Source organism: Sus scrofa, chromosome 6, assembly GCF_054392235.1.
Source record: "Sus scrofa isolate SSC_HxYL_T2T_F1_AM1 chromosome 6, Sscrofa_HxYL_maternal_Yorkshire_Landrace_v2.0, whole genome shotgun sequence".
NCBI lineage: Eukaryota > Metazoa > Chordata > Mammalia > Artiodactyla > Suidae > Sus > Sus scrofa.
Genome location: NC_139388.1, coordinates 1,740,157 through 1,760,393, shown reverse-complemented (window position 1 = coordinate 1,760,393; position 20,237 = coordinate 1,740,157). Strand labels below are relative to the sequence as shown.

The 20,237-nt window shown below is 67.0% G+C and overlaps 1 protein-coding gene across 17 annotated transcripts in view; it reads right to left on the bottom strand.

Moving 5' to 3' along the window:
• Positions 1–20,237, bottom strand: part of PIEZO1 (piezo type mechanosensitive ion channel component 1) — a 51,905-nt gene that overhangs the window by 21,449 nt on the left and 10,219 nt on the right. For all 17 annotated transcript variants that reach the window (XR_014805237.1, XR_014805238.1, XR_014805239.1 and 14 more), the window contains exon 2: positions 7,526–7,621. Coding sequence is in view for 10 of the 17 variants with exons in the window: in XM_084959214.1 (XP_084815340.1) it covers positions 7,526–7,621 (96 nt within the window). In the remaining 7 variants the exon portion in view is untranslated. The remainder of the gene's footprint in view (positions 1–7,525; positions 7,622–20,237) is intronic.

The following is a 20,237-nucleotide window of genomic DNA, read 5'->3' as shown; positions in this document are numbered from 1 at the left end:
CCGCCTTCCCGCAGGAACCCTAGGTCCCCGTGCCACTGCTGGGAACTTGCACAGCAGCCCGGGCCCCTCTCCTCGGCACCCCCTCAAACCAGCTCTTCCTCCCACCCAGAGGCTGGCAGGCCCAGGACACATCGGTTTTGCCCCCGAGCAATTAGTATGCGCTGAAGAGGCGCGGCATCAGCCTGTCCCCAGGCAAGTGACCAGCTGAGAGCCCCCAGTCTAGGCCACTTCTTCCACATGCACCTGCTGTCACCTGACTTTCCCAAGGAAAGCCGGGTGACGAAGCAAGAGGCACCCTGGGAGGCCCCGCTGGCCCCCCCGGGCGAGATTTGGACGGCTTCTCGGACACAGCACTCCTGGGTCCCTCCTGCCCGACACTCTGAGCCTTTGATTACGGCCTCTGACCCGCGGGCAGGGGTCGGGGGAGAGCAGGGTGGAGCCAGCGGAAGAAACGCGCTGGGCGGGGGGCGGGGGGCATGAACGGGGACATGTACCCCTGCCTGGAGCCCAGGCCAAGAACAGGCAGAGGCCACAGGTCACCCCAGAGCAGGACAGAGATGGACTGTGCAGGGCACCCCATGGTGACAGAACCTTCCAGAGGCCTGGCCCACCCTAGCTCCCCACCGAGAACCTGCAAGAGTTGTGGGGCCAAGAAGGCACAGCCCTCCCCACTGCACAGCCTGCCCACTCCCAGCTCACTGCACGGCCCTCTCCTGCAGACCCAGGAAGTACGACAGGTGACATGGTGGGCAGGCCCTGGCCAGACGCGCCCCTGCCCCCCTCCGAGGACGCCCCATTCCCCAGCCTCGATGACACTACCAGGACTGACTACCGTGCTGCTGGGCTCCCCGGCCATGCAAGGCCCCACAGGTCAGGGAGGAGGACCCACCACCCGGCTCCCGCCTGACGTCTGTCTGTCCAGCACCTCCCAGGCATCTGGGATGTCAGGTGTTACCCCGTCCCACTGTCTCCCCCTGCCCTTCCAGGCCACACCATCCTGGACCATGAGCCAGCATGGAGTCCAAGGGGCCAGAGCCCTGGCCGTGCAGCAATGGCTCTGCCTCCCCATCCGGGGCAGGATCGGGAAGAAAGGGGACAGTCAGGGAGGGGCTGGGGCTGAGGCTGAGGGGTGCCACTGGGAGAAGCCCTGGGTCCAGGGCGAGGCCCTGCTGGCTTGTGGGAGCAGCCCGAGGCGGAGGCAGGTGCGCCGACCAGGCCCTCTTCTCCGGGGTGGCTGTGGACCCCTACGGGCTCACCCATGACTCCAAACGTCCAGCTCTCTGAGGTCCCAGAACCTGAGCTCTGGACGCCTCATTAGTGGCTTGGTTGGCATCTGGAATCCCTCCACCTCTGGGACTTCATCAAGTCAGCTCTTGCACCTCTCAGTAAGAGGGGCCTGGCCTGACCCATCCGTGAAGGTTCTTGCCCGGCACTCAACGACACTGCTGATCAGAGCTCAGATGCTCTCCTGCCCCAGAGAACCCAGAAGAAGGCTTGAAGGGGCAGCTATAGCCTGAGGAGTCAAACAACGGATGGAAGGATGGACGCGAGGATGGAGAGGTGGAGGGGCTGGAAGATGGCGGGGTGGGTGGATGGAAGGATGTAGAAATGAGTGGATGGAAAGACGGGAATGGACAGACGCATGGGAGGATGGGAGGAGGGAGGGAGGATGGGAGGAGGGACGGGTGACTGCGAGACCAGACGGATGATGCGTGGGGACGGACGGGTGCACAGACGGATGGATGGGAGCGGGGATGGATGGACAGATGGGAGAACGGGTGGATGTACTGGAGGATGGATGGGTGGGAGGGTGGACGGGTGGGTGGCTGGATGGGTATGAGGCTTGATGGATGAGAAAAGGGATGATGGATGGTGGAAGGGACGGGTGGATGGACGGGCAGACAAACTGGAGAGAGGCTGGATGGCTGGAAGGATGGATAAGAGAAGGGACTGAGTAGAGGACAGAAGGATGAACGAGAGTATACACGGATGGCTGATGGTATGAGTGGGTGGAAGAAGGGGTACACAGATGGACCGAAGGGGGGAAGGACGGATGGGAAGACGGAAGAAGGGAGATGGTCAGACAGATGAGAGGATGGGTGAAAGGAACGGAGGGTGGATGGTGGGAGAGGGGACGTGGGGACTGATGGATGGGAGGATGGAGAGATGGACAGGAGGATGAGGGGATGGGTGGCCGCATGGGTGGATGGGAGAAAGGATGCGGGTGGGAGAAGGGAGTGACGGACAGATGGCTAAAAGGGAGGGAGAAGGACGGATGGGAGGATGGATGGACCGACGATGACGCATGGATGGATGGATAGATGAGAGGAAGGGAGGATGGATGGACGGGTGGGTGTACTGGAAGACAGATGGATGACGGTGAGACTGGATGGATGGCGGATGGGAGAAGGGATGGATGGACAGAGGGGAGGACGGCTGGGTGGGAGAAGGGATGCCTGGGTAGAGGGAGGATGGGCAGATGGGTGGATGGATGAATGTGAGGACTGAAGGATACATGGGAGAAGGGACGGATGGATGGCTGGAGGGAGGGATGAAAAGGAGAGAGGATGGACGGAAGAGACAGAGGATCGATGGACGGGAGGATGGATGGGGGGATGGGTAGCTTGAGACTCAGTAGATGGGAGGAGGATGAACTATGGGAGAAGAGCTGGCGGGATGGGAGGATGGAGGAGGGAGGATGGGAGGATGGGAGGAGGGAGGATGGGAGGAGGGAGGAGGGAGGATGGAGGATGGGAGGAGGGAGGATGGAGGATGGGAGGATGGAGGGGGAGGATGGGAGGATGGAGGAGGGAGGATGGAGGAGGGAGGATGGAGAAGGAACGATGGAGGATGGAGGATGGGAGGAGGGAGGATGGGAGGAGGGAGGATGGAGGAGGGAGGATGGGAGGAGGGAGGATGGAGGATGGGAGGAGGGAGGATGGAGGATGGGAGGATGGAGGATGGAGAATGGGAGGAGGGAGGATGGGAGGAGGGAGGAGGGAGGATGGGAGGAGGGAGGAGGGAGGAGGGAGGATGGGAGGAGGGAGGAGGGAGAATGGGAGGAGGGAGGAGGGAGGATGGGAGGATGGAGGAGGGAGGATGGAGGATGGGAGGAGGGAGGATGGGAGGATGGAGGATGGAGGATGGGAGGATGGAGGATGGAGGAGAGAGGAGGGAGGAGGGAGGAGGGAGGATGGGAGGAGGGAGGATGGGAGGAGGGAGGATGGAGGAGGGAGGATGGCAGGATGGGAGGATGGAGGATGGGAGGATGGAGGGGGAGGATGGGAGGAGGGAGGATGGAGGAGGGAGGATGGGAGGAGGGAGGATGGAGGAGGGAGGAGAGAGGAGGGAGGAGGGAGGATGGAGGAGGGAGGATGGGAGGATGGAGGATGGAGGAAGGAGGAGGGAGGATGGGAGGAGGGAGGAGGGAGGATGCGGGATGGAGGATGGAGGAGGGAGGAGGGAGGATGGGAGGATGGGAGGATGGCAGGATGGGAGGATGGAGGGGGAGGATGGGAGGAGGGAGGATGGAGGAGGGAGGAGGGAGGATGCGGGATGGAGGATGGCAGGATGGGAGGATGGAGGATGGGAGGATGGAGGGGGAGGATGGGAGGAGGGAGGATGGAGGAGGGAGGAGGGAGGATGGGAGGATGGGAGGATGGCAGGATGGGAGGATGGAGGATGGGAGGATGGAGGGGGAGGATGGGAGGAGGGAGGAGGGAGGACGGGAGGAGGGAGGAGGGAAGATGGGAGCAGGGAGGATGGAGGATGGGAGGATGGATGGGTGCGCAGATGGATGGGCAGGAGAAGGGACGGGTGGATCAGGGGATAGACAGATGGATAACTGAGAGTATGGATGGCTGAGTGACTGGATGGGTAGGTGGAAAAGGGATGGATGAATGCCTACGTGGATTGGAGAGGGGATGGACAGATGGCTGGATGGACAGATGGACAGATGAGACAAGGGACTGACTGGAGGACAGATGGCCGGCTGGCTGGCTGGATGGGAGGATGGATGGGTGGCTGGTTGGATGGGTGGTGGGAGAAGAGGTGGATGGAAGGATGATGGATGGATGGACGGGAGGACGGATGGATGGACGGGAGGACGGATGGATGGACGGGAGGACGGATGGATGGACGGGAGGAGAGCCTGAGGGCAGCATGAGAGGATGAGGGCGTGGAGGATGGCTGAAAGCGTGGCTGGGTAAGATCAACGGGCCATGCTGACCACAGAGGGAGAAGGGGGGCCAAGCCAGTGTGGCCTCAAGCGCCTGGGAGGGTAAAGGTCGTAGGCTCGGGCAGGTGACCACAGAGTCTCCCCCTGTGGAGGCTGAGGTTCGGCCCTCAGGCCAGGAGCGGGCATTATGAGGGGGAGGGGAAGTTCGGGGGTCGGTGAGGGCTTAGACCACCGCCCGCAGTTCCTGGCAGTGCTGTCCGCCTCTCCCTGGAGCCGAGGTTACTGGCTGGGCCAGGCGAGCACTGTCGTCCCGGGACCCCCATGATTCCGGGGCGGGGGAGGGGCGCACAGCAGTCTCTCCTGGGGGAGGGGCTCTGCTCGAGGCTTCAGGTTGAGGCCGGAATCTCTAGAGAAGCAGCGAGTGGGGCTGGGAGGCTGTGGCCCCGGCAGCAGAGGGGGAAGCTCTCGGAGGTGCAGGAGCATCTGACCCAGAGCAGGAGCCCAGAGTTTAAGCCCCAAATGCCCCTGATCACGGCTGCTCCGTCTGCCAATGCTCCAGGGTGTCCCCACCCTGGCAGTGCCGGTGCCAGGCTCGCAGTGTGCCCCTCCCTCCAGCTACCTCACAGGCCACCGGCCCCTGCTACCCGCCCGCGCCAGCCTCCCTGAAGGCCTCGCTGCCCCTACCCTGTTGTGGGGCAGCCCAGGGCCCTTGCAGATGTGGCGGCCACCCCAGGCTGAGCTCTGGCACCCTGGTGAGGGCCCGCAGGCCTCTCCCTCAGGACACCATCTGGGCAAGAGGCCCCGTCACAAGGAGGGCAGTCCGGAGGTGGGGCAGGGAGGGGACACCGGTCTCAGCAGGAGGCCCTGGCGGGGGCTGGGGGGGGTCAGCTCACAGCAGGAGGACCACAGCCCCTTATCCAGCGGACACTGGGATGCTCCCAGCGCAGTGCTCTGCGAAGCGAACCGGCCCTGCCGCCAGGCCCCCCTAGTGCACACAGCACTGACTCAGAGCCGGGCAGAGGGCCACCCGCAGGCAGGCCTCTCCGAGAGCAGGGCCAGCTGCAGGGGCGGGCTCTGTCCTCAGGCAGAGAAAGGGCCTCCTCGAGTCCCCAGAGGCTCATCACATCGTGGGAGCCGGCCTCACGCTTGCACCTGCTGCTCCTGCTGCGCCCCCGCCCTGCCCGCCCTGAGCAGGGCACCGGCCCACGCCCGCCACCCCATCACCCAGCAAAGTGACGGAAGGAGCTGGAACTTTCTCCAGGACACAAAAAGGTGGACACCCCCCGGCCCACCACCCCTGCACAAGGAGCTGGGGTCAGGCTGACTCCCTCGGGGGCCTGGGCAGCCTCAGACCTTCCGCCCGGTGCCGGCGCCAAGGCCCAGCTGCTGGACAACCGTGACCTGGGGCCGGGCTCAGGCACGGGCAGGCCTCACACTTTCCTCTCTCCCACCCGGAAAAACCCGGCAGCCGCCCTGTCCCCAGAGGGCCTCTGAGGCCAGAGAGATGGACAGCTGGACAGCCAGGGGCCAGGCAGGCGAGGCTTCCCACTGCCTCCCCCCGTCCCCCGGGCCCTCCCACTCCGGGCTCCTGCCCTGACCAGAGCCGGGCCCCCCACTGCCGACCAGAGGCAAGTGTCCCATCGCCACAGGGGTGAAATGCTCACTGAACAGGCAGCTTGTAGCCCAGGGCCTGGGAACTGGCTCCACGACAGAGAGGAGGAGGAGGCCCGGATGGCCGATGCCCAGCAGCTCTCCCAGGGCATGGGGGGCGGTGGCCCCCGTAGGCTGGGGACAGCTGGCACAGGCGGCCAGGGGGGGGGAATGGCCTGGGGTCCCCTCCCCTCTCCGTGCCCCCGAATTCTACCCTCACGCCACAGTCAGGCTGTTCGAGGGCCACGAGCAAGAAGCAAGTCCAATGAGGGGTCACTGCCAGGTGTCAAAGGCCAGGGCGGGGGTGACCTGCCACCCTGTGGGAGGCAGAAGGACACCCCTCCAGAGAATCCGTGCCCCAACCCCAGGCCCTGTGACTGGTGCCCATGAGCTGATCCTGAAACAGGGAGCGGCTCTGGGACACCAGCAGGCCCACATTGCCCCCGGGTCCTGACAGCCGAGAGGGGGCAGGAGGGCAGAGTCAGAGGGACGGGGGTTGCGCTGGAGCAGCCACCGCTGACCTGGACCACAGAGGGAGGGGCCGCAAGCTGACAAGCTGGAGAAGACGAGGAAACAGGTGTTGGCCTGGAGGCTCCCGGAAGAAGCAGCCCCCAGACCCCTGGTTTTAGCCCCGAGAGGGGGCCGCACCCCGACCTCCAGCCTGTGGGGGTGAGCATGGGGTTTGGGACACTCAGTGTGGGGCTGGCTCCGCAGCCACAGGACAGGGAGACACTCCCAAGGCCCGGACTGGCCGTCTGCTGCCCAGCCCAGCCGCGGGCGGCATGGGGACCCGCTCCCATCAGCGGCCTTGGCCCGCCGGCTACTCTTCCGCTTCCGGTACTGGGCATCGGGGGCGCCCCATCAACGCTGCTCCCTGGGGGCCCTCTTTGAAGCCTGGACACCTCTCTCGGCCCCTGAGACCTAACGGCCTTCCCACACCAGGGGCACCGAGCAGTCCCCAGGCACCTGCTCTCACGGAAAAGCTGAGACAGGAACATCCCGAAGCACCCAGAGAGCGAAGGGGCCCCTTGGCCAAGTCCCCCAGCAGCTGCCTGCAAGTGGGGTCTTCCTTCAGAGGGTCTGCCTGGGCTCTGCTGGGTGGGGCGCCCCCTACGCGACCGTCCTCTCTGCTCCCGGGCCCTCTGGGATGAGCCCAGGCCGAGGGCCACTCGTCTAGGTCCCTTGGGGGCGCAGGCACCCTGGCGGCCTTCCTCACTCTGTCTATCTGGTGGACACAGAAGCCGCCCTCCGGGAGCTCAGAACCAGGCAGAGAACCACGCGTGCCCACCACCCAGACAAGGCGGTCCAGGAGCGCAGAGGCCCCGGAGGGCACCACGCCAACACCACGGATCCTGAGTCCGAGGCGGGGCAGCGGGAGCTGAGCCGGTGGCTGGACTTGAGGGTTGGCCAGAGCCTCTTGGGGCAGACAGGCTGCAAGGACGTCGCTGGGGACAGGGTGGGGAATGGGAGGGGGCCCGGCCACAGCGCCAGGGCCTGAGCCTCCTGGTGGGGGACGCCCCAGCGAGGTTCTCCAGCCCGTCCCCGGGGACACGAGCTCAGAAAAGAGACGGAAACCAGCAAGGGTCCCCTGGGAGAAAGGCGACCCCGCAGCCTTCACCTGCAGTTCCTCAACCGCAGAGCAAGCCCACCCCGCGGGGTTCCGCCGGCGCCCCTGCCGCTGCGGCCGAGGCCCCTTACCTTGGATGCTGTGCCGGGAGGGGCCCGGGAGCCAAGGCAGCAGCAGCAGGAACAGCAGGTAGACCAGCGAGAGCGCGTTGACACGGAAAAGGCAGGCTGTGGGGAGAGGACACGGCGGTTACCGGGGCCCGCGGCAGGCGGTGAGTCCCGCACCCCCGCCCTCCACCCCCGCCCCCTGCGCCCTGCCCCCCCCACCCCTGCGCGCTCCACCTGCAGCCTCATCACCTCTGTGAAGCTGCCCACATCCCGGCAACCTCACTCGGTGTGCGACGGCACCTGCCGCTGTCACACTTTGTCCTACAGGCTCAGCTCCCCGAGGGCAACACGGCTCCCGTGCCCGCCTGTGTCGCCCGCACGCGCCCCAGGCGCCCCCCTCCAAGGGGTGACACTGAGGTCCTGACTGGGTCGTCCCACCAGCGTCCCCTCCTTTACAGCAGATTGAGGTGCTCCGTCAACATGCAGCACAGCCGACCTTGGCTCTGGCTCTCTGAGCGCCCTTCCCCCGACCTCCGCCTTCCAGATGCCCGCGTGTGCCTTTCCCAGCGGCCACCGCCAGGCCCCCAAGCTGTCCCATGGCGGCACCGCAGGGCGTGGAGCCCCCGAGTGGCGCGCGTGTCTGTACTCGCCCCCGCCCTTCCTCTCACTGCCTCTAAGGTGCGTCCCGTGTCTCGAGTTGCTGACACCATCCTGAGATGTGCAAAGGGTGTGGGGACCTCGCCTGCCCCCCAGGAGGTGAGGTAGCTGGGCAGCACCCAGAGATGCTGCGTGTCCCAGCGTGGGCCTCGCCACCAAGGGACTGGGTCCGCTCAGCCTTGCCTGGGACGGGGCGGGGATGGGGCCAGGAAAGCACCACACCCGCCCCAAGGCACCGGCAGGGTGTGGGCACCTGGCGAGCCCCCCGGGCCAGAGTCACCTCTGCCCACCCTGCTCCTCAATCCACGGTTGGCGAACAGGCCCAGGCCACCTGGCCCAGGATAGAGCAGAAGGCTGCAGGCGCCAGACCCGACCCCTCCTGGACCGCCCAGCCTCACGATACAATCACCAAGACTGAGCGGGGGACAGGGATCAAAACCCACCCAAGTGGGGTCCCTGACAGGGGACCAGATCCCGCCCCCACCCTCTGCCCTTCAGACCCAGGAGTGGACATCGGGCTGGGCAATGGCCGGACCTCCGCTGAACAGCTGTCTGCAGGGCGAGGGCCAAGCCGCCCTGAAGGCAGCCACGGCTCGGCTGTAAGGCCATCTTCCCCGCAGGCGGCAGGGCCGGTGGGCTCTCAGCCCCTTCCCACGGCGTCCCAAGCCCCCCTCATAGCCGCGATGAGCAAACCCCGAGAACCACACAGCGGGCGCCACGGTCCCCGGTGCTGCTCCCGCCCCGCTTCTGGACGCTGTCCCGCCTCCCACTGCCAGCGCACCCCCTCTCCCCATACGAACACCAGCCCCAGCGATCAGCTCAGCTCCAGATCTGAAGCGCCTCAACAATGATACACTTTCATAAAAAAAAATCAATGTGATCTGGCCCCAGAGGCAGGAGGGAGATGCATTCACAGCAAAACCATCTAAGTTCCTTTCTGCTTTCCAGCTGGTTGGTTCCGCCCCTCCCCCCGTGCCACCCCAGCCACCCCATCCGGTAACATCCTCCTGAGGTGTTCCCTGCAGGTCTCAGCCCGGAGGTTCTTGGCCTGAGCCGCCCGCCAGGGACACCACAGGCTAAACTCAAAGCATGTGTGCGACGGGAGGCACAGTGCTCAGAAGCCCGGACGGGGCGGCGGGCGTGCCGCGGGTCCCAGGGACGCTCCCGCAGGCAGGGCGCAGCTCCCCAGGAGAAGGGCCAGCACACCCAGCCTGGCTCTGAAGCCCACCCCAAGCCTGGGATGGGGACAGGGAGCTGGTGCAGGAGGACGAGGCTTCTAGCTGGGGAAACGGAAAAGCTCAGAGGTGCCCGCGACGGCCACACACGTCGAGAACGTCCTTGATGCCGCGTAACTGTGTGCTCTGAGGGGTGATGACGGCAAAGCCTTCTGTGTATCTCACCACAGCCAAACCCAGACAGGCCCTGAAATCAGCGAAAGCTCTCAGAACCGGAGCCGGGGCCAGCCTCGCCAACCCCTCCCCAGTCCCAGGCCAGCCAGGAGGAAACGAATCTAGAAGCTCCTCTGCCAAAAGCAGGAAATGGGATAGAGGGGGCAGGGGGAGGGGAGGGGTGGGAACACAGCCCCTGGGGGGACGCTGGCACCGTGGCCCTGGCAGGGTCATTCATTCATTAGACACAGCAGAGACAGAGAAGGCGTGCACGTCCTGAGACAACCGAAGGCAGGGAAACCGAAGCCGTGGGACATCCCTGGGAGGGGGTGGGGGGGAACAGCTGGCCTCCCCAACTCAAGCCTCTGCCATCAGCTCTGCCAGGAAGCTGGCATCGGGCAGGCGGGCGGTGCCCAGACTGCCCCAGATACTGGCCCAGGGGACATGAGCCCAGAAAGCTGGGCCCACTGGCCTCCAGCCCCTCACAGGGCAGCCTTGCGGGGGTGGGGGGATGAGAGAGGGGGCTGGGCTTATATTCCCAGCCCATCACCCTTCCTGTTTCAAGGGCCTGGGGACAGGGGAGAGGCCAGGCAGCAGAGCAAGAGTAGCCTGGGGCTGGCAGGGGAGCCGGGAGCAGAGGCAAAGCGGCCTCCGGGGGAAGCGGGGCTGACTCTCATTCCCCGGCGTTCAGTGGAGGCGGCCGGTTCTCAGAGGGGAGGGAAGCGATCTCGAGGTAGCAGACCCGGCTCTTGGGTCCGGACTCCCGGCTCCGTGTCCAGGGCTTTCGGAAGAGCCTCGGCGCTGCTGGTCTGAGGGTTGTGACCCGGCCTCGCCGTGACTCTGCATGTCAAGGTGGCGCAGGGCATCCGAGCGGGCTGCCTGGAGAAGGTGGCACTGCTTTCGGCCTTCAAGGCCAGCTGAGACCCAGGCCGGCCAGAGGAGGGTTGGCCAGGTCCAGGGCCCAGCAGAGAAGGAAGCAACCGAGCTGGTCAGCAGATGGGACCAAAGCTGTCGGCGAAGGTGTTCGGGGCTGGTTCTGCCCCGCAGCCCCCCCACCCCCGAGCTGCTCGTGGCTGGTGACCTCATGGGGGAAACATGCCTTTTCCTGAGCCAGGAACAATAGGATGGGGTGAGGGCAGAGGGGAAGCCAGGCTGGGCAGGAAAGGCCCCCCGCCCCACGCTTAACCCTTCACACACCCTCGCCCCACAGCGCCTATCCTCGTCCTGCAGATGAGGCCACTGGGGCCCGGAGATGGGAGGGACGGACCCCCGTCTCAGCTGGTGCCCAGCAGGAAGGAAGGGCAGTGACAGCCAATGTGAAAGCCACAAACATTCAGGAAGGTCCACGCAGAGCAGGATACCACGCCCTGGCCTGCAGGGGACTGAGGGCGGGCGGGGGCTGGGAGTCAGGTGCCAGCCCCCGGGTCAGCACGTGGTGCTGTGACGGGTCCCCGGGGCTGGGAGACGAGGACCGCGTGGCTTGGAGCCCACACGACCCTCCTGCCCTGACCTTCCCGTGGGGCCTGGAGAGGGGCCCGTCCCCAGCCTCGGCTTGCCCACCCGGGAAGCGGGCGAGCCAGCAGGGGGAAGGGCAGCTCTTCCCCACTGCCACCCTCTAGGGGTGCATGGTGGCCCCATTTCCAGGCAGGCCCCGGGACACAGGCGTGGCCAGCCCGAGCACCACCCCACTGGCCAGTGGGACACGGAGGCCCGCGTGGCGTGACCCCGGGGGCTCCCTGGGACCTGCGGCCGAGGGCACAGGCAGAGTGTGAGAAGGCTCAGAGCATGTCCCAGCCTCGCTGGCATCAGAGCTAGAAGGACAGTGGGCCTGGGAGAGGCGCGGGCAGAACCCACCCATAAGGCCACCTACTGCCCCGCTCACTGCGAAGGGCACTGCTGCTGCCACCACTCTGCAGAGAAGGAAACAGCGCCGCCCAGGCCGACACCCCAGCAATGGTGTGGGTCTAGATGGGCACAGGCTGAGGGACCGCCCCCCCCCCGACCCAGGAGGGCACAGGGCCCCTTCCTCCTCTTCCCACTGGCCTGCTGGGTCAGCCCCAGGGCCTGCCTTGCAGGCCTGCTGTGTTGTGGGCTGAGCACCCTGGGCTGAGCGCGCAGGAGGAGCTCCCGGGAGGCAGTGGCGCAGCCACAGAGCCCAGGCCGGGGACCGGGCCTCAGTGTCCCCACAGGAACCAGGGCTGGAGTCCCAGGCCTGCAGGACACGGGCCTCTCTGGGCCTCGGCCTCCTCAGCTGTTGCCTTTGGGGGGCCCACGACCGCCAGCCCCAGGGGCTGCTGCCACCAAGCCAGTGCCCAGCTCGGAGCAGAGGTGACCGGGCTCCAAGGCCCTGCCAGACGTCCCCACACATCAGGACTCTTGTGTCAAACTCAAGTGTGAACAGAGCACGGGTGTAGACATTTAGAAGGCCTGCAAGGTCCACCCTGAGCAGAGCCGGGGCTGACCTGTGCAGCGGGGGCCTTGGCCCTCGTCGCGTGTCACTGGGTCGCTCACCAGTGAAGCCCCTGCAGGCCGATGTCCCACAGAGCAGGCTGCGTCCGGGACCGGCCTTCCCTTCACAGAAGGGGCAGGAGGCGGGGGGCACTGCGTCATCCAGGTCCCAGGCACGGGACAGAGCCGGGGCTCCAGACCCAAGGGGCACCCCTTGGGCCGGCCTCTCCACCACCCGCCTGCCGTCGGGGTGAGGCTCCTCCGGGCGGAGCCCTGGGCGGGTGGCTCGCAGCCCCGAGAGGAAAACCGCCGGGGCAGGGGTCCCTCCGAGTCGGCCGCCCTCCGCCAGCCAGCGCCGCGTTTCTGGCCAGCTTGTTCTCTCTGCCTTATTTGGCTCAGACGAGAAACCCATAAACACTTCCCTGCTGCCTTCTGCCAGCGGGCAGGCGGGCGGGGCGAGAGGAGGAAGAGGAAGAGGAAAGACAGACGTGGCAGCAGGGCGGCCGGTGGCCCTGGCTGTCCCCTGCCATCCATGGGAGTCTCATGGGCAGCCAGCACTCGGCGGCCACACCTGCCACACCCCCAAGCCGACGAAGCGAGGGTTCGACTAGACCCAGCTTTCTGGAATAGGAAGGCTGGGCGGGTCGGCCGAGGGCACAGGAGAGCAGGCAGCCTCTGGGGACAGAGCTGTGGTCAGGACCACCCCAGGCAGGGCAGCCCGGCACCTCAGGGCCCCAGGCACACAGGGACCCTCGCAGAAGGCTGGGGGGAGAGGGAGCTACGGGCCCACAGCCCGAGACCCCAGGCCCTTCGGCCGTCCTCTGCTCGGTCCCCCGCACCTGCAGCCCTGCCACCCAGGAGCCCAGCCGGGTGAGGGCCGCTCGGGGAGGGGCTGCCCGCAGGGCAGGAGGGGAGGGCGACGCGGGGAGCCAGGTCACAGCCCCTAGAGCGGGGCCAGGAGAACGTCCGTCTAAAGTCCGAGGTCCTCGGCGCCCCTTTGCTTTTGCAGGTCAGAAACCGAGGCCGAAGGACGGAGGCCAAAGACACGGACGCGAGCTCGGAGGCGAGGGCGCAGGGCGGAGTGAGGCGCCCTGGGCGGCCCACGGGCAGGAGACACCAAGGGACACTGTCACCTACTTGGAGCCCAGCCAAGAAGCCTGGGACGCTGAGGATGCTGGCAGAGAGTTTAACTGGCTCGGGGTCCAGGTTTAATGGCCCGGTGTCTGGGAAACCCGGTTTCCCGACTCACCTGACTGGCACAGGGCCAGGCCCCCGCAGCACGAGCCCCGTGAAGCCGTGCTGACTGCCCAGGGCTGCGAGCCGCCTGGTACAGCCAGAACACAGGGGAAGGGGACTGAGCCAGGTCCTGGGGGGTCCCAACAGCACGCCACCATCACCTGAGGGTCCCACGCGAGCCCGAGGCTGTTCCCATTTCAGACTGGGGAGGGGAATGGCTCCCGGAGGCGAAGCAGGTGGGACTTTCAAACAGCGCTGCCCAGGCCTGGCGGGGGGCATCTGTCCTCCTCCTCCCGAGGCTGCTCAGACCCCCCCCCGCCCCCCTACCCAGTGCTCGGCCTTCACTGAAGACCCTCGGCACCGCAGGGAGCCCCCTGCCCTGCCTGCCAATTCGCCTGCTCCTCCCCCAGAGCCAGGGGCAGAGAACAGGCTTCCCCAGAAATGCGCAGTGCTCTTCATGGTGGCATCACGGGCGCCAGAGCCATTTGCTGTGGCCCGGTTCCCCTGAAGGGTCGGGGCTCCCACCCTGCCGCGCCCTCTCCCACGGAGAGGGCTGGATTCCAGGCCAGGGGTGGGGCCCACATTCCACAGAAGGGCCAGGCCCCCAGGCCCTGCGTACCTGCGAGCTCTGGGCTGGGGGACAGGTGGGAGCAGTGCGTGCCCTCGCCCTGCCCAGCTCCACCCACCCCCTGCCATCCAGAGCTCAGGGCCCGGCCCACACAGGGGCCACAGCAAGCAGGTGACAGTCAGCCTATGTCCCCAAGGCCAGCAGCCAGCACTGCGAGCCCTCCGGCCACATAGGGGGAGACTGGCACCCTCTGGCTCTCAGGCGCGTCAGCCCCAGGCAGCGCCCCCGCCTCCCAGACGCCCAGGGACAGGCAGGACCCTCCAGGCCCAAGGAAAGGGGCTCCTGGCTGAGCTGCAACCGCAGGCACCTGTCAGATGGGGACACGGAGGCACAACGGCCCAGCCGAGGCACCTGTGCGGCCATCGGGCTGCCTGCAGCCTTGCCGGCCTCCCAGAGGCAGAGCCCTGAAGGCTCCTGGGCACATGGGCCCCTCAGCCAGGTGCCCCCCTGCTCTTTCCCAGCCCCCAGCCCCCTCGGAAGAACATGCTGCGTGCCAGCTCATGGGGGCAGAGCAGCAGCCCCCAAGGGCCAGAGTGGCCTCATCACACAAACGGGCATGGGGATAGGCGGCAGCTGGGGCTCGGTGGGTGGGGGGTGGTCCCCAAATGCCCAGGGCCCAGCTAGGGAGCTGGAGGCTGGCTCCTCACCTGCGACAAGGCCACAGTGGGGAGCAGACACCTAAGGGGGCCCTGCTGGCTGCCCGGCACACAAGGGGCTCCTCTGTGAAGGGCCAGGCTGGCCGCAGGCCTCCCTGCCCCCGTCCGTCTGTCCAGTCCAGCCCTGCGCCCTGGCGGGCCATGGGGACCCCCGAGACAGAGTGCGTGAGGCGTCTGCCCTTGGGGCTCTCCTGAGCGCCAGGGGCCCACGGCCTCAGGAACCCAAGGTCGCTTTACTTATTTATTTTTGTCTTTTTGCCATTTCTTGGGCCGCTCCCGCGGCACATGGAGGTTCCCAGGCTAGGGGTCGAATCGGAGCCGTAGCCGCCGGCCTACGCTAGACTCACAGCAACACGGGATCCGAGCCGCATCTGCGACCAACACCACAGCTCACGGCAATGCCAGATCCTTAACCCACTGAGCAAGGCCAGGGATCAAACCCGCAACCTCATGGTTCCCAGTCAGGTTCATTCACCACTGAGCCACGACGGGAACTCCAAACCCAAGGTTACTTTACACCAAGGAAGCTGTCACCCAGTCTCCACCATGGGACTGCTCACGGGGTTCGGGACAGCGCGGGGAGCTGACCTTGAGTGGACCGCACAGCCCAGAAGCCTCAAGACATCCGGGTGGCCAGCCCTGGGTAAACAAGGACACCTGTGACCTGGGTCCTCCCGCCCCACCCCAAATTCCAGGCTAATTGACAGAATGCCCCCGCCCAGCAGTGTGTGTGTGGGGGGTTCCGAGAGGCGCCCACCCACAGCGCCAGAAATGAGGGCCTCCCGACCCAGGACGCAGGCCTCACCGCCCACGCCACCCTCCAGGCCTCAGAGGGCCTCCCCACCCCAGGACCCCTCCCAGAGCCCCCCCGACCTCCCACCCCTGGCTGAGGCCGCTCAGCCTCAGGGCCAGGAGTGCTCGCCCCACCTCCGCAGGGGACAGACCCAGCGTGGTGCCCGAGGCCGGGTGGCAAACACACAGGCCACCGCCAGGCGTAGTCACGGCCCCACCAAAGGCACAACGAGCATGGGAGCCAGAGCGCTGCCCGGGGACCCGCGGTCTGGGCGGCGTGGACGAGCAGCTCGCGCAGGGAGGAGCCGAGGGCCCGCAGGGCAGGTGCTGGGCTGGGAGACCCCGCGAGCATCAGCCAGCGCAGCGGCCCTGCGCTCAAAGGACCAGGGCCCGGGGCCACCTTTCCAAACCTGGCCCCAGCTCTGGGCCCGCGACATGAGGCTGGGGTGCTGACTCAGAGCCCCCCGCCGGTGATTCAGCCGGCCCACAGCACCCCGAGGCCCTGAGCCTGTCCGGTCAGGCTTGTGCAAACGGCCCCCGCGCCTGGTCATGCAACCCGGCCGCCCCGATCTGGGGCTCCTCCCCGCGCCCGGGAGGAAGGCCACCTTGTCACCTCCGGAGGGCAGGTGGGCACAGGGTCGCGGGCTTCGGAAGGCAGCCTGGTCAGGGAGGGGTGGGGACCGCGGGCCCTTCGGAGCCCTGCCCCCCCCCAGGGAGGCGGGAGCTGCGGCGGGAAGGGCGCACTGTCATCGCTGCCTGCGTCAGCGGGGGACCGGGGCAGGTCCCCTTTGGTGATACAGGACGTTCACGGGAACCTGGCCATGCCTGCCCTGCCCCGGGCACAGCGGCTGGGAGGCTGGCAGGTAGCGGCGGGGGCAGCCCTGCCCTCGGAGAAGCGGGCCGCTGGCTTCACCCTGGGTGAGGGCGCCGAGGTCAGGGGACCGCCTGCAATCTCGGGGGTGGGACCGGAGGTGGCACGGGCCGGCGAGCACACCCAGCCATCTTCTCAGAGTGGCAGGCTGGCCCCAGCGTGGCCCTAACAGGCCCTCGGGCTGGGCTGGTGGCCCCGTGTGTCAGCAGAGGGGCAGCCTTAGGCCCACACTTCGAGGACAGCAGACGCCTCCCTGACACAAGGCCTGAGGCCCCCAGGGAAGGAGGGACCCTCCAGCCTCTTCAATCCTTGGACTCTAGGTTGCAACAAGGCGTGCCTGAGTTTCCGGCCTGCTGAGCTCCCTGTACACGTTGGACCTGCCCCCCTGCGACGCCTCCCCGTCCCCCTGCACCTTTTATGAGACATCTACCGGCCCAGGCCTGCGGGCCGCCTTTCTGGGGACCCCTGGCTGATCCACCTGCTTTCAAGATTCTGCTTGGGAAGCCCAGGCTGGCTTGCCCACCTCTGAGGTGCAGGCCCAGGAAGCTGCAGGGCTGGGCAGGCAGGGTGTCAGACGCCCCACAAGGGCGCTGGAGCTTCAGCAAGCTCACGAAGCCACAAGAAAACACAGCACTGTCCGCTCACAACCAACCAGCCCGGCTCCACCTGCAGGGACGCGGCCCACCCCCAAGGCCAAGACGGGCAGGCCTCCCAGGCCTGCACCCCGGCTCCCCCAGGCCGGGAGGCGGCTGACCAGCTCCCAGATGCCCCCTTTCCTTGCCCGCCTTTTCAGAAGCTCTGTAGCTGCAGAGAAGTGCAGAAATAACAAACACGCCAGTTCGACGCTCCTGCCAACACGGCTCGGCTCCAACCTGCTTTCCCGCCAGAGGAAGCTTCAGCGGCTAGGCTTTACTGTCCTCTGCTCGTCCCCCAGGCCCCTCCTTCCCTCTAGTGAAAAATGCACATGGATTTCAGGAAGTCCGTCCAGGAAGAGCCACTTGTGGGCTCTGGAGGTCCATCTGGGGTCCGGTCCAGGGGACGTCCGGGCCACGGCTGTGTTCTGCAGAGGCCGCAAGAACCAGAGCAGCCTCCAAGTGCACCGGGCTTCCTGCGCCAGGCCCCGCGCCTGCCGAGGACAGGCCACCCTAGCACAGGCTCCTGAGAGCCCCTCCTGGGGGCCCTGCCCACCAGGTCCCCAGGACCAGAACCCAGAGCCCCCCTCCACCCCGAGCCCACTCACGTAGGTCTGGGGCTTCTCCCGTCTTAAATCTGCTTTGCAAGGTCCCAGGGCAAGAAGCCTGAGCTGAGGATGGGCTGGAGGTGGGAGGCCTGGCTGGAAACTCCCAAGCCACCCTCGCCTCTCCTCTGCGGTCTGTCGCTGAGCAGGGACTGTGCGGGGGGCTGGGGCGAGGCCCCTGCGGGTCACAAGCCAAGGCCCCTCGGCCAGTGAGTGACAGAGCCAGGCCTCTGCCTGTGGGCAGCCTCTCCCTGGAGTCAGGACGGCCCGAGAGGGCGAGCAAGGAAGCCGGGGCCTGGAGCTCAACCCCGTAGGCTCTTCGTGGTTCCCATGTCCCCAGGACAAACCCAGGCTCCCCAGACGTGCCCAGGGCTCCACGGCTGGGCTCTTCCCTAAACCAGCCAGGAGGCTTCCCTGACTGCGTGCACGGCAGGCACGGCCCGGGCCTGGCTCCACCACCTCCTCCACACGGCGGCCCCTCCAGACCGAGGCTCGACCCCGAGGGCCTGGGCCGTCGGGGTCGGGGCTGAGGCCAGGCCACCCCAGGCTCAGTCCAGCATCGCAGACGTCCAGGGTGGCCGGTGCAAGGTCCCTCCTCCCACACCCGCCCGGCTCTCGGACCGCACGGCGGGAGTGTCCCCGCTGGCTCCTGGTGATGGAGTGAGCTTTCCAGACGAGAGACGAAGCAGTCACTTAAGAGCAGAGAGCAGAGCGAGGTCCCTGCGCCCTGGGGAGTGGGGGTGGGGACAGGGCAGCCCTGGCCGAAGCCATACATTCAGTTCCTGGAAAAAGAGGAGGGACAAAACAGATCGAACACTGCCTCTCACCCACCACATCCTGTTTTTATGGAAAACTAATCTAATCCCTAAGAGCAAAGCAAGCAGCAGACATCCGAGGGGGTCCCAAGGGACGTGACGAACAGGCCCCCACGAGGCGCACGGCAGCGCCAGCGCGCGCCCCAGCGCCCCTCTCCCAGGGTCAGAGCCACCATCCAGCATCTCCCCAACCCCCCGGGCAGGGAGAGGACCCTTCCAGGCAGGGAGAGGCGGACCAGCTCCCGGTCACCTTCCCTGGTCTCAGCTGGACCATTCGGCACAGGGCAGCTGTCACCTCAGGGCTGCCCCCACGATGGACAGGGCACAAAGGGCTGAGACACGCAAGCCTCTGGAGTCACAACAGCCTTGGCCAATGGCCTGGCTCCACTGCTGCAGCCGTGTCACCTCCCCGGGCCTCATTTCCACACCCGTGAACTGGGTACACCCGTCCTGTCCACGCCAGAGGCTGCTGAACTGCTGGCCCACGGGTGGTTCTCAGCCGACGGCTCTCCAGCCACAGGAGGAGCCTGCAGATGCCCCCCTGAGGCCACCTGCACGCAGCCCGGGGAACCTGGACCAGAACCAGGCCTCTCACACCTCCTACCCCCACTGCACCCTGACCTCACCCTCCCAGTCCCCCTGCTCCCAGGGTCAGACCCTACAGCTCCCATTAACGAGGGGGTGGGGGAGGACAGCCCCAGGCCTGACACCCCCCAAGGGGTCCCCACTACCCTTGAGCAGGCCACACGGCTCCTGGGGCTCATCCCGCTGCTGGAGCAGCCAGCGGGAAGCCAGGGAGGGCCAGCAAGCAGGAGGGCCGAGTCAGCCCAGGGGGCCCACAGAAGCCCGACCCGTCGCCTCCCTAGAGGACCGCACGCTGGCGCAGACACGCCACTGGCAGGGGTCCCTTCCCAGCCACTCTGCCAGCCAAACGCACGACCCCATCGTCCCCTCTCCCAGCGGGGACTGCGGGCACAGGCAGCCCGCCCCCCGCTCCCCAGGGCATCCCACCCCGTGCCCCAGTGCCAGCTGCACGCCTGCCCTCCTCCCACCGCCCCGGCCCAGCCGACTTCCGGTTCCCACGCTCTGCGGCCAGGGGGCTGCGATTCCTCACGCGCGGCCTCCGGAGGCCAGGCAGAGGGGCCTGGGGGGTGCCGGTGGCCCTCCTCGGGGACACGCCACGCCGCAGCCCGGACCGAGGGCCTGCCCGCTCCCTCCGCTCCCGCCTCTGCCGGCAGGCAGCCCGCAAAGCTGGCCACGCGGTGGCTCCGCGGCCGTCCTGCGGGAGCGTCCAGGCCCATGACTCGGCCACAGCCGGCAGGTTCCACGGTCCCCGCCCGAGCGGGCCTAAAGCCGGGTGTCCTGACCCCAGCACCCGCCTCCAAATGGACATCACAAGCCACTGACAACTCTGCCCCAGATGCCTCTGGTGAGGCCACCGCGGTGCCCGGAGGCTCCAGGGCCGGGCCCCTCGATTAAAGCGCTGGGCGGCCCAGGCTTCAGCACAGAGCACCCAGGGGTGTGTGGGAGGCAGCACGGCTGCCACCAGCTCAGGGCGACTTCCCAAGGCATCTCTGCCCACGCCACCTGGCAGGTCACCTCGAGGGCCACGAGGCCAAGCAGGGCAGGTGCTAATCTTACATGCGGGGTGCGGAGCGGCCCCAGGGATGAGGCGGCGGCGGCTGGCCGTGTAGCTGGCTCCGCACCCCGGCTCCAGTCCAGACAGCCTCCCCACGGCACAGTGCTCTGAAGGGTGCGAGTTCAAGGCCCAGAGAGGCTAAGCCACTTTCCCCACGGTGCCCAGCAGCAGAACCAGGCCTGGGCCCAGCTCAAGGCAGGAGGAGAAGGGTGACAGAAGCTTGGCCTGGGAGCTTTTCCGGCCGGTGCTCTGCTCTGAGGGCACCCGCCACCCCAGCAGGCAGACGGAGGCGCAGGTGGCCTCAAACCACTGGGCCTGAGGACTCTCGCTGCCCAGGGGCTGCTGGGCACAGCACCTGAATCCCGGCGC